We start from the raw sequence: 17334 nt of genomic DNA, 5'->3' as shown, positions 1-17334 counted from the left end.
AGGTCAAGGACACAAAATGATTTTTAACCTTACTTGCATCATTTTTCATTGTTTGGTTTTGAAAATTTATCTTGACAGTAAAACATGGTTATAGTGAACCTCCAAGGCCAGCAATAAACAATTCACTACAACCAAACGTTGTTTTATATATATATATATATATATATATAGATATATATATATCCAATAAAATTTTGGTTATTTTCCTCTCACAGTGGAATAATTCTCACTTTGCAGCAAGCATGAATTCATTATAAGGATGTTTTACTGTGTTATTTCACACTATCATATACGGGTCATATGAAGTTTTGACACAATGTGTCTTTCAGCAAGCACCTTGTGCCTCAAACAGAAACATTAGTCTAAGACTATCATCATCAAACATGCTACACATGTCCTAAAGATAATAGGAAGAGGCTTATCATTTCTCATTGTATTTGTAGTGTGTGTATTATAGTGCTGTCTGTCTATGATTAGGGAGACTAGAAATATGTTTGGGTTTTGATGTATTGATGATAGTAAATGTATACGTGTTATAGTGCTGTCTGTTCATGATTAAGGAGACCATTTGATGTATTGATTATGGTTAATGTATACGGTACATGTTTTTGCATGCATGAAATGTTGCTGCATGGTGTAATACTTCCTGATTTTCAGCAGACCGCCCTCGTTACCCCCAAAACCAAAAAAGAGGCGGATTGGTCGAAGTCAATTGGTTGGACAGCCCAAACTATTTGGGGGAAGCCTGGAGGAATACTGTGATGTATGTTCTAATTATGGCTTGGAAATCCTTGTAAATGTGCTAAAAATAAGACTTGTCAGTAATATGAATAGAAAGGTATAGCTGGTTGTACCAGAATTTTTACTTGCAATTTTCTTTTGTGCTATTGTGTATTTATACTGCTTCTATGCACATATAAGATTGGAGAATCATATTATTTCAGGCAACTGGGCAGGAAATTCCACTTGTTATTAAAAGTTGTGTACGGGCAATTAACTTATATGGTAAGAAATTTTAATGAATTCAGTCAGACTTCAATATACCTGGGCTTCACATTTTATCTATCAAACTGGCTATTTTTTTATTTATCTGTAGGCATGCATCATCAGGGGATTTTCCGAGTGTCCGGTGCTCAGGTAGAAATCAACGAATTCAGGGTGGAGTTCGAGAAAGGTTGGAACTGATTTTGGATTTTTTGTTCGTACAGATTCTCGCATGCTGTATTTTGCACCTGTAGAATTGTCATTAATTAATGCAATGTTAATTGTTTCAAAAAGTAAAGAAGGGTTTTTGATGACAAGAAATTAAATATTTGTAAGTATCACTGTCCTACCATTCTGACCAATTACAAGAGAGGACGCTATAGTTTGATTTCTGTTGTGGCCAATGAGGAGATATAACCAGGAAATGTACTTTTGTTTCCCCGAGGTACAGAAAGAACGAATTCATTCAATTTTGTGGGGGCTCTGTTTTCATGGATTCCAAGAATTTCAAACCACAACTAAATACACAATTTATATATAATGTTTCAGTGTATAGGAACCACACCCCCAAAATTACATCCCAATGAGACTGTAAAATCTCCACAATCCTCAGTAATAGGCTGTCATGAATTAAATGATCGCACACTGACTTCATTTGTTTTGACTACTTGTAGGCGAAGATCCGCTCATTGACATGGATCCCAGTGACATTAATTCAGTGGCTGGGGTTCTCAAACTTTACTTCAGGGAGCTACGCGAGCCTTTGTTTCCTCTGCCTCTGTTTGACGAGTTGATATCAGGGAGTAGTAAGTGTTTGATTGTCAGGGAGTAATAATTATCTCAACTTACTAACAGCACAGAGACTAGCAAATATTCACTTTCTTATAACTGATGTACGAATATCTCTTAAAGGTTTAACCGTATTGGATAGTACCAGTTAATCATATTTATGAGTTATGATATTCAACACTTTTGATATAATCTAAACACCAAAAGAGCTTAAGTAAAACATAATTGAACATGCATGCTGGGCTTGTTTTACTAACTTGTTTCTATCTAACCTTTGTTCTGTATATCTATATATCTTGGTCTCTGGTAAATTCTGCTGCTGTTTTCATACAAACTTATTCGCTATTTAAACTCCATGCATTACTACAGCAAGTTTGCTTTCTCTCTTCATTTAGAGTCATATTAACACATATTTGATTGGAAACTGTGCTCTTTGCTTTGCTTGTTAAAAATTCGAGAATCTCTTTTTGAAATCGTTTTTCGATGCGAGATAAAGTGGAAATGCTGGTATCTTGGAAAAAAGTTAGAAACATATTTTGATTGTGAATGAGATGAAGTTTTATCATTTTATTTGTGTATGTATATTTATACCCCCACCCTGCATGTTGACATAGTGTGAGTGCATGTCAATGATGACCCTTGACCTCTGTTGACATCGTGTCACCCTGTATACTGCCACACCCCTGTGTAATCCTTGCCTGATTTCTGCTGTCCAAGGCCCACCATACATGTTCAATATGTTCAGGGACTTATCGATGTTGTCGGTAAGTCCGGACGGACGTATTGATCGTGTATGGTGGGTTTTGGAGTTCAAGGCGAGTGCCTCTACATTTCAGAATTAGATGACGGACAGCGGGTGGAGAAGATTAAAGATCTGCTGTCGCCGTTACCGCGGTGTGTACTGGTGGTGATGCGGTATCTCTTCGCCTTCCTCAATCAGTAAGTCAACGTCGGAAAGATGTACAAATCATTCAATAATCAAGTGTATATGCAGTAAGCTCCCTTTGGTTGTAGAGTGAAAAAATAACATGCTGATAGATTTTAATTGTAAAGAATTGGTATTCATTATGTAAGTTTGTTTAACAGTGTTAATTAGACACAAAAACAATATTAATTAATCTCGAAAACAATAAAATTGGCCACAAAAACAATATCAATTAGCTACAAAAGTTTTCGAGTTAGTAATTTCTACTGAAGAGTAATGATGATTTCTCGTTTTGTGTGAAACATACCAGTGGCAATATAATATACGTATTGGTAGATTGCATCATATATTTCAAACATTCATTATTTTGACGTCAGATGGAGCATACTTTCTGTTTCAGTTTATCAGAGTATTCAGATGAGAACATGATGGACCCGTACAACCTGGCCATCTGTTTCGGTCCGACACTTCTTCCAATCCCATCAGACCGTGACCAAGTCTCGTACCAGGGAAACGTTCATGAGGTCATTAAAACTATCATCATCCATCATGAAGATATCTTCACGTTTGAGGGCGGCGAAGTCTACGAGAAGTGTATCGTCGATGACCCAGAGTAAGCCTTGAATTACAATGTGTGAACGTTGAAATCATACACCCCTATTATTGTAATACTGTGTTATATTGTGTGATATCACACATCCCTATTATTGTAATATTGTGTGATATCACACATCCCTATTATTATAATACTGTGTTATATTGTGTGATATCACACATCCCTATTATTGTAATACTGTGTTATATTGTGTGATATCATACACCCCTATTATTGTAATACAGTGTTATAATGTGTGATATCATACACCCCTATTATTGTAATACTGTGTCGTATTGTGTGATCACATACATCCCTATTATTGTAATACTGTGTTATAATGTGTGATATCATACACTCCTATTATTGTAATACTGTGTTATAATGTGTGATATCATACACCCCTATTATTGTAATACAGTGTTATAATGTGTGATATCATACACCCCTATTATTGTAATACTGTGTTATAATGTGTGATATCATACACCCCTATTATTGTAATACTGTGTTATAATGTGTGATATCATACACCCCTATTATTGTAATACAGTGTTATATTGTGTGATATCATACATCCCTATTATTGTAATTTTTCTGTTATCATATTAGCATGGATTGACAACATAACAGTTCAGAATAGTTTTTAAATTCCAATTTATGAAAATTGTTAATATTTTATCTATCGACTGCATTTTTCTGAAAATTAATAAAGGTATAATAGAATGATATTATATCAGAACTGAGCTTGCAAACCAGTGTATACATGGACTAGTAGGAATCGATCGACAATTTAGAAAGACTTTAATGTTTTTGTTTTTTTTTCAGTAGAGAGAGTTACAATGATATAACGGACATAGAAGTCGATCCGAGTTCTGTCACTAGCGATGATGAAGATGATGATGGTATGTGGATGTGTGTGTGTCTGTTGGTGTGATTTTTCTCTCATTCTTTACCAGATCTGAATGCAGGGAACATGTTAGTGTCATTCAGAACCCCTCGTCCTTTACTCCATAAAATGTTTTACGGAGTAAAGGGCGAGCGGTTCCGATTGATGTTAGTGTGTGATCAAAGACACATAGATAAGCCCATTTTTCGTATCCATAAATGCAAGATATCTTTAAACTCCATGTACTTTTATGTAACTTTTCTCCTTTATTCAAATAAAAGAGAGAAATCCCTGCCTACAGATCGACTGTTTCTCTGGAGTACAGCAACTGTTGGGTTGATTTAATAACTGTCCTTACTCAGAATAATTCACTTCTATCTATCCACCACAGTACTACTCAACATTATATCTACCACAGTACTACTCAACATTATATCTACCACAATACTCAACATTATGTCTACCACAGTACTACTCAACATTATATCCACCACAATACTACTCAACATTATATCTACCACAATACTACTTAACATTATATCTACCACAGTACTACTCAACAATATTATATCTACCACAATACTACTCAACATTATATCCACCACAATACTACTTAACATTATATCTACCACAATACTACTCAACATTATATCCACCACAATACTACTTAACATTATATCTACCACAATACTACTCAACATTATATCCACCACAATACTACTTAACATTATATCTACCACAATACTACTCAACATTATATCTACCACAGTACTACTCAACATTATATCTACCACAATACTCAACATTATGTCTACCACAGTACTACTCAACATTATATCCACCACAATACTACTCAACATTATATCTACCACAATACTACTTAACATTATATCTACCACAGTACTACTCAACAATATTATATCTACCACAATACTACTCAACATTATATCCACCACAATACTACTCAACATTATATCCACCACAATACTACTTAACATTATATCTTACCACAATACTACTCAACATTATATCTACCACAATACTACTTAACATTATATCTACCACAATACTACTCAACATTATATCTACCACAGTGCTACTCGACAACATTTTATCTACCACAATACTCAACATTATGTCTACCACAATACTACTCAACATTATATCCACCACAATACTACTCAACATTATATCTACCACAGTACTACTCAACATTATATCTACCACAATACTACTTAACATTATATCTACCACAGTACTACTCAACAATATTATATCTACCACAATACTCCTCAACATTATATCCACCACAATACTACTCAACATTATATCCACCACAATACTACTTAACATTATATCTTACCACAATACTACTCAACATTATATCTACCACAATACTACTTAACATTATATCTACCACAATACTACTCAACATTATATCTACCACAGTGCTACTCGACAACATTTTATCTACCACAATACTCAACATTATGTCTACCACAATACTACTTAATATTATATGTACCACAATACTCAACATTTTATCTACCACAATACTCAACATTATATCTACCACAATACTACTTAACATTATATCTACCACAGTACTACTCAACATTATTATACCCACAACATTACTGCTCAACATTATATCCACCACACAATACTACTCAACAACATTATATCCAACACACAATACTACTCAACAACATTATATCTACCACACAATACTACTCAACAACATTATATCTACCACACAATACTACTCAACAACATTATATCCACCACACAATACTACTCAACAACATTATATCCAACACACAATACTACTCAACAACATTATATCTACCACACAATACTACTCAACAACATTATATCTACCACACAATACTACTCAACAACATTATATCCAACACAATACTGCTCAGCTACATTATATCTACCACACAATACTACTCAACAACTTTATATCCAACACACAATACTACTCAACAACATTATATCTACCACATTACTACTCAACATTATATCCACCATACAATACTACTTAACAACATTATATCTACCACAATACTACTCAACATTATTATACCCACAACATCACTGCTCAACATTATATCCACCACACAATGCTACTCAACAACATTATATCCAACACACAATACTACTCAACAACATTATATCTACCACACAATACTACTCAACATTATATCTACCATATTATGTTAATGAACACTGTATACTGAATCTTACAAACAGAGAAACTATTCATCCAGAAATGTTAATTTCCCTTAACAAGACATGAAGGATTATTTTGTAAAATTTTGCAAAACTGTTATATTTACACAAGATACAAAACAGACTACAAACATTAGATATTTTTTCACTGGGATAGTATTTTAAGCTTTAATCACAGAATCTCACTTTCATTTATTTCACCACAATTTGAAATTCACTGAACCATTTAACATGTATGCTGTAACCACGGTAATGACACGGTTGAGTGCTCTTCCAGGGTCTTCGCTAGGTAAGGATGTAAGACATATCTATTTATATCTCAGTTCTCACACCACCATTTTGGTTTTTTTTTTTTTTTTTTATTTCTGAATGAATTCATTTATTATTCAGAGCTTGCCTATTTTCATTGGACTGTTGTGTTCACATCAATGAATGAATAGGACATACATCAGAGATTGAAAGAGCATCACAACATACTGTAAAATCGCTAATTTTCAGGAGGGGGGGGGGTCAGATTTTTATCAGACCCATAAATCCAAATTCTCCGTTAACAGGGGGGAGGGGGAGGCGCCATAAAGTTTCAAGATAACTCCTGAATCAAGAAATGAAGAGCTCAGAAAAATGGTACTCTTTCTGATGCGGCAAAAATTTGACCCCGTGAAAATACCAGAAAATCATTGCTTTTCATGAGGGGGGAATTAAAGGGAACAATGATTTTAAATTTTCCATGATATAAGAAAGTGAAATAAAATGAAGAAAAGTTACACTTCTACCCGAATATTTCTATCTTCCTCCAATTTGACATCATGAAAAAAAAATGGGTTTATTGCGAGCGATTTTACATGAGTGATTTTACGGTATCGTAGTGAATTTGAAAGAATTCATGTTTTCTCAATGTAAATCCTGGAGAAAAATAAATTTTTAACCATTTAAACTCCCTAACCACACAGCTTCACTATGCTACGTTATATATTTACACACACAGCAATGGTTTATAGCTTCGATACACTAACTGGTCGCTTTTAATGTTGAGGGGGGGTGATGACTTCTCTGTTCTGCTTTCATTCATTGAGTGAACACATCCTGAGACAAACAATCAATTTGCTCAATTTATTTGTGTCTGTTTCAGTTCATAACCCTCCCTAACCCGGCCATTTTGGTTCCGTAGTAAGCACTCAGCCTATATATTGTTTGTAGCTATTGGTTTCCCAGGAAATGACCGTTTTGGAATGAGATTTTCTGTTTCGTAGCTGTTCTTGCATTCTGCTGTTGTTGTCATGAGAACCATGTGTAACAATGTCCAGGATGTGGTTTCGAGATTAAAACAGTATTTTGTTTCAAAGAGTTTCATAAATTTGTTTAAGAAAGAAAAATTGAGAAAATCATTTTGCAAAGATTCCTAAAGATTTAAGAAATAGGAAAATGGTTTCTAATTTGTACGATTTGAACAGTGTTGTCATAAGTACAGTGTGTGCTGTAGAAAGTATTCAAAATGTCTGTGTAATATTTGGAGATGTATAATTATCTGTAGGTAGAGAAGTACTATTTTTGGCATTACTAATGTGGTAGTGTTAGATACACGGCCTTCCCACCGGTTCTGACTAAGGGCACCCGAGTCCCAAGGTGGTGCCAAATGTAACAGAAACATATTGCGTCACTGAGGATCAAACCCTGGCCCTTTGGCATGACAGTCCAGTGCTCTACCGATCGAACTAAAGGGTTAACCCACTAACACTACAGTCCAGTGCTCTACCGATCTAATTAATTAAAGGGTTAACCCAGTGCTCTACCGATCTAATTAATTAAAGGGTTAACCCACTAGCCAGATCTAGAAGGAAGGCCATGTATCTATTTACATGACCACATTTTGGGAAACTAGTTAATAAATTACTAAGGGATACATCTTTCTCACGCTAATCTACAGTTTTTCGTAACAGTCCATTTTAGGGGCGAGATCAAAAGATCGATTTCAGATAAAAAAAAAATCTACATTATAATTTCAAATAGTTAGGGGGAAGGGGATAACATTTTTCCTAAGTTTCTGTTATCCGACATTAATTGCACTTTAGTGAAGAAAAAATAATAAGACAAGCAACTGTTATTTAAACCACATAGTATTATATTTTGATGAACATTTAATAATTTTAATGTTCACTTTCATTTGTTATTAAACAGCTAGTAGAAAAGGTGTACAGAGTGTTATTTATAATCATATGTTTTTACTTGTTGATAGAATAGTTTCAACATTCATCATATTAAGTTTTAAAGGGGGTGGGGGGATCTTGGTGAAAACTATTTGAATTTAGTTTTTTGTCAGACATTGAACTTTTTGTCTCACCCCTTAACTGTTTGTAGATAGTAAATTTTTGGGACATTGTTTACGTATAGAATTGTATAGAAAATGAAAATGGACGACTTGTAATATTTCGATTGGTACACAATCTCCTGCGATTATGTGATGGAAGAACTCAATGTGGCTGTAGTAGGAGGTTGGCCATATCTGTGATACTGAATTCTGTTTCTGTGGTAGGTCGATGTTTCTGTGGTAGGTCGGTGTTTCTGTGGTAGGTCGGTGTTTCTGTGGTAGGTCGGTGTTTCTGAATTCTGTTTCTGTGGTACACTGTAGGTCGATGTTACTGAATTCTGTTTCTGTGGTAGGTCGATGTTACTGAATTCTGTCTCTGTGGTAAGTTGGTGAAAGTTTCTGTGGTAGGAGGTCGGTGTTTTTGTGGTAGGTCAGTGTTTCTGTGGTAGGTTGGTGTTTCTGTGGTAGGTCAGTGTTTCTGTGGTAGGTCGGTGTTTCTGTGGTAGGTCAGTGTTTCTGTGGTAGGTTGGTGTTTCTGTGGTAGGTCGGTGTTTCTGTGGTAGGTCGGTGTTTCTGTGGTAGGTCGGTGTTTCTGTGGTAGGTCGGTGTTTCTGTGGTAGGTCGGTGTTTCTGTGGTAGGTCAGTGTTTCTGTGGTAGGTCGGTGTTTCTGTGGTAGGTCGGTGTTTCTGTGGTAGGTCAGTGTTTCTGTGGTAGGTCGGTGTTTCTGTGGTAGGTCAGTGTTTCTGTGATAGGAGGTCGGTGTTTCTGTGGTAGGTCAGTGTTACTGTGGTAGGTCAGTGTTTCTGTGGTAGGAGGTCAGTGTTACTGAATTCTGTTTCTGTGGTACGTTGGTCATTATTTTGTTCTAATTGCATTATGTTACAGGCCTCAAGATCGAATCCTTTGTATGAAGTTGGTACAATTGTCAGTAGGCGACGCTAGACTTTGCATGGAATTAAGATAACATGTTGGTTAATCAGAATGACCACTGGATTGTATAGTAACAGCACTGCTTTGTTATATGTGTATATATACTAACACACACACGTCAGGGCTGGCATATTGTAAAACAGGGATCTATCGACCGCAGGTATGGTGTAGTACCGGTTTGGGATGTATAAAAGCAACGAGCAATATGATTTGTATAAAAGCAACGTGTAATATGATATGTATAAAAGCAACAAGTATTATGATTTTGTATAAAAGCAACGAGTATTATTATATGTAAAAAAGTATCGAGTATTATGATTTGTATAAAAGCAACATGTATATTGAAAATTGTTATACAATTTCTCGGGAAGAATAATTACATCACTGATTTCTTGCCAAGAAGCCGGATGATTTTATGTTGGTTGGGTTTCTTTTTTTTGGGGGGGGGGGTAATTCTGATTTTTTTTTTCAAAATGTTACTTGAATAACAGAATGGAAGTAAAGCATGTGCCCAAATTAACAAAAATGTCTGAAAATATTAAACAGTTGGTTATGATTAGAAAATTAGAAGTAGTTTTAATCAAACTAAAAAAAGGGGGGGGGGGAGCATGGCAGTCATTGTTTTGAAGCATTTATTCCCAAATGCATCCTCAAGTTGGTTAAATCTTTCAAAAATTCAGTAAAGAAAAAACATCCCATTGTTTGAAAGGTCAGAAATTCACTAACTATAATACTGAAATTATCCAGATGATGTTATAGAAACAAAAATAGAAGTTTTGAAGGTTCATGTACATGCAGAATGATATCTCAGAGCTTTCCTAGACGGATCCTGTTATAAAATAATTGTACCAACTGATTTTTTCTCATTGTGCCTTGTGGCCTTTTGTTTTTGACAGATGCTCAGATCTTATTTTTTCTCATTGTGCCTTGTGGCCTTTTGTTTTTGACAGATGCTCAGATCTTTGAAGCTGTAGCGCTGTATGATTTTGAGGGAAGGACGGAGAGGGAGCTGTCGTTTAAAAAGCATGACACTCTGCTGGTGTACCACCGCGTGTCCAGTGACTGGTGGGAGGGGCTCTACCAGGGGAAGGAGGGACTCATCCCGGACCGCTACATCAACCTCAAACACCCGTAAGTAACCATTAAGGAATCGTTGAAGGATTTTACTGAACTGGGGGGAGGGGGACTGTAGCAAGCTTTTATTGATCAAATTTATGTCATCTGTCTTTATATTTGTTGACTGTTTGTGTTTACAAACTCTTCATAATTATTGGACCAATTCCAACCAACTATGGCATCTCTTGTAAAAGACTGAATTGTGTTCACAATAATGAAAATAAGAGGCTTTTTTTAGGATCACAGGATCAGTTGCAAAAAAAAAAAACCTTCATGTTTGCAAAATCGTTTGATGTAGGTAGATTTAAATGTACTCAGATAACTGCCACCAGAGTCTGATGAGGCCAATGAGGCTTGAAATAAGAAATTTCTATAGCAGCAAAGACCTGCAATTTATCAAAATACAAATACCTCCACTTTAATAGTGAAATGGGACCACAGTGAAAGTTGCCAAGTTTCTAGATGTTTGTATGTCAGGTGCCTCTGGTGAGCATTGTGGACCTCTTGTTATGATAAGTAAGATAAAGTTAATGTAAACACAAATTTACTCTCCTGTTTTACTATGGGCGTTGTACTCTCCTGTTTTACTATGGGCGTTGTACTCTCCTGTTTTACTATGGGCGTTGTACTCTCCTGTTTTACTATGGGTGTTGTACTCTCCTGTTTTACTATGGGCATTGTACTCTCCTGTTTTACTATGGGCGTTGTACTCACCTGTTTTACTATGGGCGTTGTACTCTCCTGTTTTACTATGGGCATTGTACTCTCCTGTTTTACTATGGGCATTGTACTCTCCTGTTTTACTATGGGTGTTGTACTCTCCTGTTTTACTATGGGCATTGTACTCTCCTGTTTTACTATGGGCGTTGTACTCTCCTGTTTTACTATGGGCATTGTACTTTCCTGTTTTACTATGGGCGTTGTACTCTCCTGTTTTACTATGGGCGTTGTACTCTCCTGTTTTACTATGGGCATTGTATTCTCCTGTTTTACTATGGGCATTGTACTCTCCTGTTTTACTATGGGCATTGTACTCTCCTGTTTTACTATGGGTGTTGTACTCTCCTGTTTTACTATGGGTGTTGTACTCTCCTGTTTTACTATGGGCATTGTACTCTCCTGTTTTACTATGGGCGTTGTACTCTCCTGTTTTACTATGGGCATTGTACTCTCCTGTTTTACTATGGGCGTTGTACTCTCCTGTTTTAATGATATCCAATAGTTACTGCTTTCAGATAACAGAAACTTGTGCACACGTCTAGCGAGTCATACTACGAGAATCTGTCACGTAGATATCCCAGAGGTAGAAGGGACGGGGTTAAGAATTACTTAAATGCATGGAGGGTTCATAATCATAAAATGTGTATATATGTATGTTATGATGTCTGGGTATATTACTCTGCATCGGCAGGCTATGAACGAGAGTTCGCATGCTCAGTGAATGAAACGTGTATCTTGGGAATTGGTACTTTTAAGTTGATAGGTACTAATGTGAGGTAAAATATTGTTTAAAGTACCGTATATCCAAAAAAAAAAAAAAAGGCGCTAAAAACCAACTTTTGTTTACATGCGAGAAATTTTCGTGAAGTTGACTAGAACCTTGCCATGAAAATTTCTCGCTGCAGACCAGTCCTTTAATATCTATCGTGTTTAAGATTATCTCTGTCGCGAAAATTAGTCGCAGCAAACTGTTTGATTGCTGAAAAATCGTGACAAATAAAAGTTGGTTTATGTAATGTTAAACAAAAAAATTTTGTCGTGCCAATTGCAGCCACGGCTGTTTACACCAGATAGCATGTTTATGTCATTGTCCTGAGATGCCTTGTACGGTCATAAACCACATGGTGCTGGTAGTTACCTGAATCTGCCAGGCACTGTGATATTTAGTTTATTGAAATAAAAACATTTATTTCATGACAGTGAGACCTTTTCTCTCTCCAGATGGGAGGAGTCGCATTTATCAATCAATGGACAGGTAAAATCAAATACCTGTGATTTATGCGGTCATTTTCTAATTACTCCAAATGTAATTACTCAGTCATGCATTTTTTTCTATCCACAATCTATACCTTTGATCTTTTTATCAAGTTACGTCCAGCACACACTAGAAAAACATGGTTTTGTTTGAACTTTTTGTTTTTTGGTTTTTTTTTTATAAATTCTCTTGTAACGACACCGGTTTATGTCACTGAGTGATTTTCCTAACCCCTAACACGGTGTTGATTTTACCTATATATACATGTATCATCAGACACTTTTAATAGCTGGGATTCATCTCACAATTGCAATGTTTCAGCACTTTATAATAAGTTCACATTTCTGTTCAGAACTTCAATGAATGGAAGTTGAGATATTCACAGTTTACTACATTAAGATAACCAATGAACAGAATTGTCAGAAAAAGACTTTTAATGAAGAGTGGATGGCAAGAGATTTCTGAGAATTCTAAAACTTTTTTTTTCTCTTTTTCTAGTCCTGAGGAGAAGAGAAGTCAGCCCGACGAAGACGGAGTTAGCCGATCGTCGACCTTGAGCAAGGCCAGTGCATCAAAGCTCCCCACAATCCTCACTGAGCCCGACCAGCCCGAGAAGCCACCCCCACAGACCACGACAAACGACAGCAACCCAGAGAAGCCCTCCCCCCACATGACCCCCTCAGGGACCCCTCGGTCCTCGATGGCAGACACAGACTCCACTAGTGTTAATGTTCCCGCAGCACAGACCAATAGCTCCCCAAAACTGGAGGTGAAGAGAAGGACAGATTCCTTAAGAATTGTTGAGGAGGAAGATGTTAAGGATGATTTAAGTGCTGATATTGACAGTGCTCTGGCTGAGGTGGTGTCAGGACTCCGGTCACTGGAGATGCAACAGAGGACAGACAAGCGTATGAGTTTACCGACCATCAAACACACCCCCAAACACACTCCAGATCTGGTTCTAGATCTCCCTACAGAAGGTGCTAACGTGTCCCCTCAGGACCTAAGTGAGCCCGACAGCCCTACAACAACTGCTGATACATTCGCTCAGTCCAATCAAGGCACGCTGAAAAAAGCTAACTCCATGCCTAGGAATATATCCGGGCATTTCTTAGAGGCTGAACAAGGGGGGTCAACTTTTATGACCAGTCCACTCCTGGGATCATTTGCTGGGAAGAAAAGAGGAGGAAGTGCTAGGGAGGGCTCTAGTAAAGACCCCCCCTTTTCTCCCCTTATGTCAGCCTCTATGACATCATCACTGACCTCATCAGAAATGTCATCCTCAATGACCTCATCAATGACATCATCTATTTCTGTACCCCCAGTGCTTCCACCTAGTGGTTTTACGGGACATAAACAGCCACCTCCTGTTGCCGAGAAACCTAAACTTCCCCCTAAGGTCAAACCTCCTGTCATGAAGAAACCTACAAGGTCACCAGAGGTACAACGTCGACAGGCGGGACCACAGCCAGCCCCTCTTGATTCCAAGTAGTGACAAAAGGGAAAGAAGACCCTCAAGAAGATTGAGAGGATTATTTTATTCAGACTTCCATACTGGAAGGATTCTTGTTTCCATTTGTATACACAAGAGTGCAATTGTACGATTAGTTTTAATTAGTGTGAATGTGAGATAAGTGATTTTCAGTGCAATATTGGACTTCATACATAAAGAGACGCAAGGATCTGTAGTACATTAGTGCAGGCTGTTCATTCTTTTCTTTGTATAGTAAAACACGGTTATAGTGAACCTCTAGGGCCAGTGAAAAACAGTTCGTTATAACCAAACTTTGTTATAACCAATACAAAATTTGTTGTTTTCCTCTCATAGGGGAGTAAATATCATTTTGCAGCATGAATTCATTATAACCGTGAATTCATTATAAGTGTGTTCGTTATAAGCCTGAATTCGTTATAAGTGTGAATTCGTTATAAGCGTGTTTTACTGTAGTTTTCTACTCGCTCTCTGTCTCACTAAGACCCGGTTTTTATCTATAAACTTGGATATATGTAACAGGAAATGTTTCGGTATTCTCCCTACTCACAATTTTCTTTTTGAAATAAAACACTCTTTTAAACCACATACATCATGGAAGTTTACACATTTTCAAATAACAAAATGTTGAATTTAAACTCGACCAAGTTTTGTTATACAAAGGCTAAAAAATATAGTAATACAGTGTATACAAAATGCTAAATTGTTACAGCAATATGTATCGAATGCTTTGAATATACATGTACAAGTGAACAAGTCAGTCTCAGAATTGTATTTTAAGAATGTGGAATACATCCTTTTGCTCAAAGTAGAATCAATTAAGATTAGAATCAGCTGTAAACTCTGGGATATTTTTCCTTACTCAGTATTACACTAATCTGACTAGTTCCAAATTTGTCTTTAATGTGTATTTCTTTGATTTTTTTTTTAGTGCGAGCCTTTTTCTTTTCAATAGCTGAACAAGGGTGTACGACAGAGCATATTTATTGCATTCTGGCATAATACAATATAACTGTGATATGTTGACTGTGCAGCGCTTCCAACTACAGTACTGAACAAAGTATCTCTTTTCTACAGGGTTGTATGAAAGTCGAGTCTCGTTTCATTACATTATTGACTTATATCGCTGCGACTTAGAACTTTGTCATTCCGTGAATACTGTAGAAATTTATGCATGGTGGTTGTTTGAATAATGTGCTTATTACTTCTTGAGTCTGTTAGTTTGAATCACAATTCTTATGTCAAAAGTATATTGGCATCATAAAACTGACACCTTACGCATGAAGGTTTCCATAGGAATTAATGTTAACAGCATGTGTATATTTACCACTACAGCCATGGAAAAATGTACATTGATAGCATAATGTATTTGAATTTTTTTATTTCATCTTTACTTTCTTTTGACCAGTTCACTTAAATGAAGGATTTACTAATTCTGGGCTGAAATTAGGCCAAGTGAAATGAAAAAACATTATTGTTTTTTTAAATAGCAGTCAGCAATGTTTAACGCCACATTTCATACCTGGATCCATTGATTTGAAGTATTTTTTTTAATTAAGTACTCAAATTCAGATATTGAAATATCCATAGAGAAAATGCATTTCAGTTCAGAAATTTCTTAATAAATATTAATCATGCATTGCTGAGCATTTTTCTGGAGATGCTTCATGGTTTGAGAATTTCCTTATATATATATTTAAATCATTGCAAGCATTTTCTGTTCTGAATTTGGATTAAAAACCAAGAAATTGTCAAAAGATTTCAGTCTCAGCCTGCTGGAAATTATTTTTCTAGATGAGTATCCAAAAAACAATTACATTTTTTGAATCCATCTTGTTTCGTAAACCTAGTAACACTGTGCAGTTGTAAAGGGGGAATTTTTTCCGTTATATTTGTAACATTATGCATTATGACCAAGGTGCTAAACTTGATATTTACAAGATCAAATCAGCAGAATGCATTCTCATTGAGCTCAAATTTGTGTTTCTTCATCATGATCAAAATGTGTTGTTTTTGTTACAGTGTCTATGTTATGTGTTTAGGTAGGACAGTTCCACAATTCGGTACACGTGTACTTAATTTCATTATGTAGCGTGTATTTAAATCATCTGTGTTCATATAATCAGAGAGAGACGTTGCTTGTTTATATTAATTTCTCTGATGAAACAGCGAGTGTAACTACTTGTTTGTTTACTAGTTAATCAGTCATTTCTTTTTTATGCAGAACTGATTGCTAAAACAATCAGACGAGTCAGCCAAACATTGCTTCATATTGAAAAAAAAGTTATTAAAATTTTTAACAACTTTTGATTGTCTGTTATATGTGTGAGTAGATTTGAAGAAAGACATAAAGGGAATGTTCCCAACGCCATTATCTATTTTCTTATCCTGCTCAATATTATGCAGCATTTTAAAAATTAAGGTCACTGTGTCAAGGTCATACCAGGGTCACACCAGGCTCCATCAGTGCTTCTTAACATTATATTGTGAACACAGAAGTGCAGACTTCTGGAACCAATTCCAGATTCAATGCAAGCCATCTCAGGATCTGATGCACTATCAGAAATTGTGTCTATTTTATGTTAACGCTTTTGCCCTGTTAATCTTTTGGAAATGGTAAATGTTTTAGTTCTTGTGTTCGATCTGATGAATTGTACAGGTCATGATGTGGTTCATGTTTGTAGAAAGTTCATACGGTACACTCTGCACTTGGAGTCAAGTTTTAATTTTTGTCCAATGTCTTCATGTACCAACAATAACAATATACAAACAAGTTTTTCTACCTCCTTTTGAAGAGTTCCAATTTTTACACTTTTCATACTTGGGAAGTTTCGGTTTGTTTGTAGCAAAGGCAATTGCATCGCTTGGGGGTCGAATTTACTACTCTTTATATAGTAAATTCGACCCCCAAGCGATGCAATTGCCTGTGGTTTGTAGTAAGTGTACTTGGACAGATATACATCCGTACTTGTATAGTGGAGTAAAGCCACTGTTGGCCCATACAACTGAAAAGGTTTTGTAGCGGTCAAATGGCCAGTTAGATTAGTTGGTAGATCACCTGACTAGAAATTCAGTGGACCTTGGTTTGCATCCCT

At 36.1% G+C, this 17334-nt stretch overlaps 1 protein-coding gene across 23 annotated transcripts in view; it reads left to right on the top strand.

Annotated features, from left to right (window-relative positions):
* LOC125654841 (SLIT-ROBO Rho GTPase-activating protein 1-like) overlaps positions 1-16544 on the top strand; it is a 50652-nt gene extending 34108 nt beyond the window's left edge. For 3 of the 23 annotated variants that reach the window (XM_056144126.1, XM_056144115.1, XM_056144121.1), the window contains exons 10-19: positions 661-763; positions 945-1005; positions 1097-1174; positions 1659-1790; positions 2616-2712; positions 3099-3311; positions 4122-4198; positions 6698-6709; positions 10607-10787; positions 13246-16544. In XM_056144126.1, coding sequence (XP_056000101.1) covers positions 661-763; positions 945-1005; positions 1097-1174; positions 1659-1790; positions 2616-2712; positions 3099-3311; positions 4122-4198; positions 6698-6709; positions 10607-10787; positions 13246-14239 — 1948 coding nt within the window. In that variant the 3' untranslated portion in view covers positions 14240-16544. Of the gene's footprint in view, positions 1-657; positions 764-944; positions 1006-1096; positions 1175-1658; positions 1791-2609; positions 2713-3098; positions 3312-4121; positions 4199-6697; positions 6710-10606; positions 10788-12692; positions 12748-13245 lie in introns of all 23 variants that reach the window. The other 20 variants (XM_056144125.1, XM_056144113.1, XM_056144119.1 and 17 more) reach the window with 9 other exon arrangements.
* The last annotated feature ends 790 nt before the right edge of the window (positions 16545-17334 follow it).

The sequence above is a fragment of the Ostrea edulis genome, chromosome 7 (assembly GCF_947568905.1).
Source record: "Ostrea edulis chromosome 7, xbOstEdul1.1, whole genome shotgun sequence".
NCBI classification, from domain to species: domain Eukaryota; kingdom Metazoa; phylum Mollusca; class Bivalvia; order Ostreida; family Ostreidae; genus Ostrea; species Ostrea edulis.
This window is presented reverse-complemented; position numbering and strand designations above follow the sequence as displayed.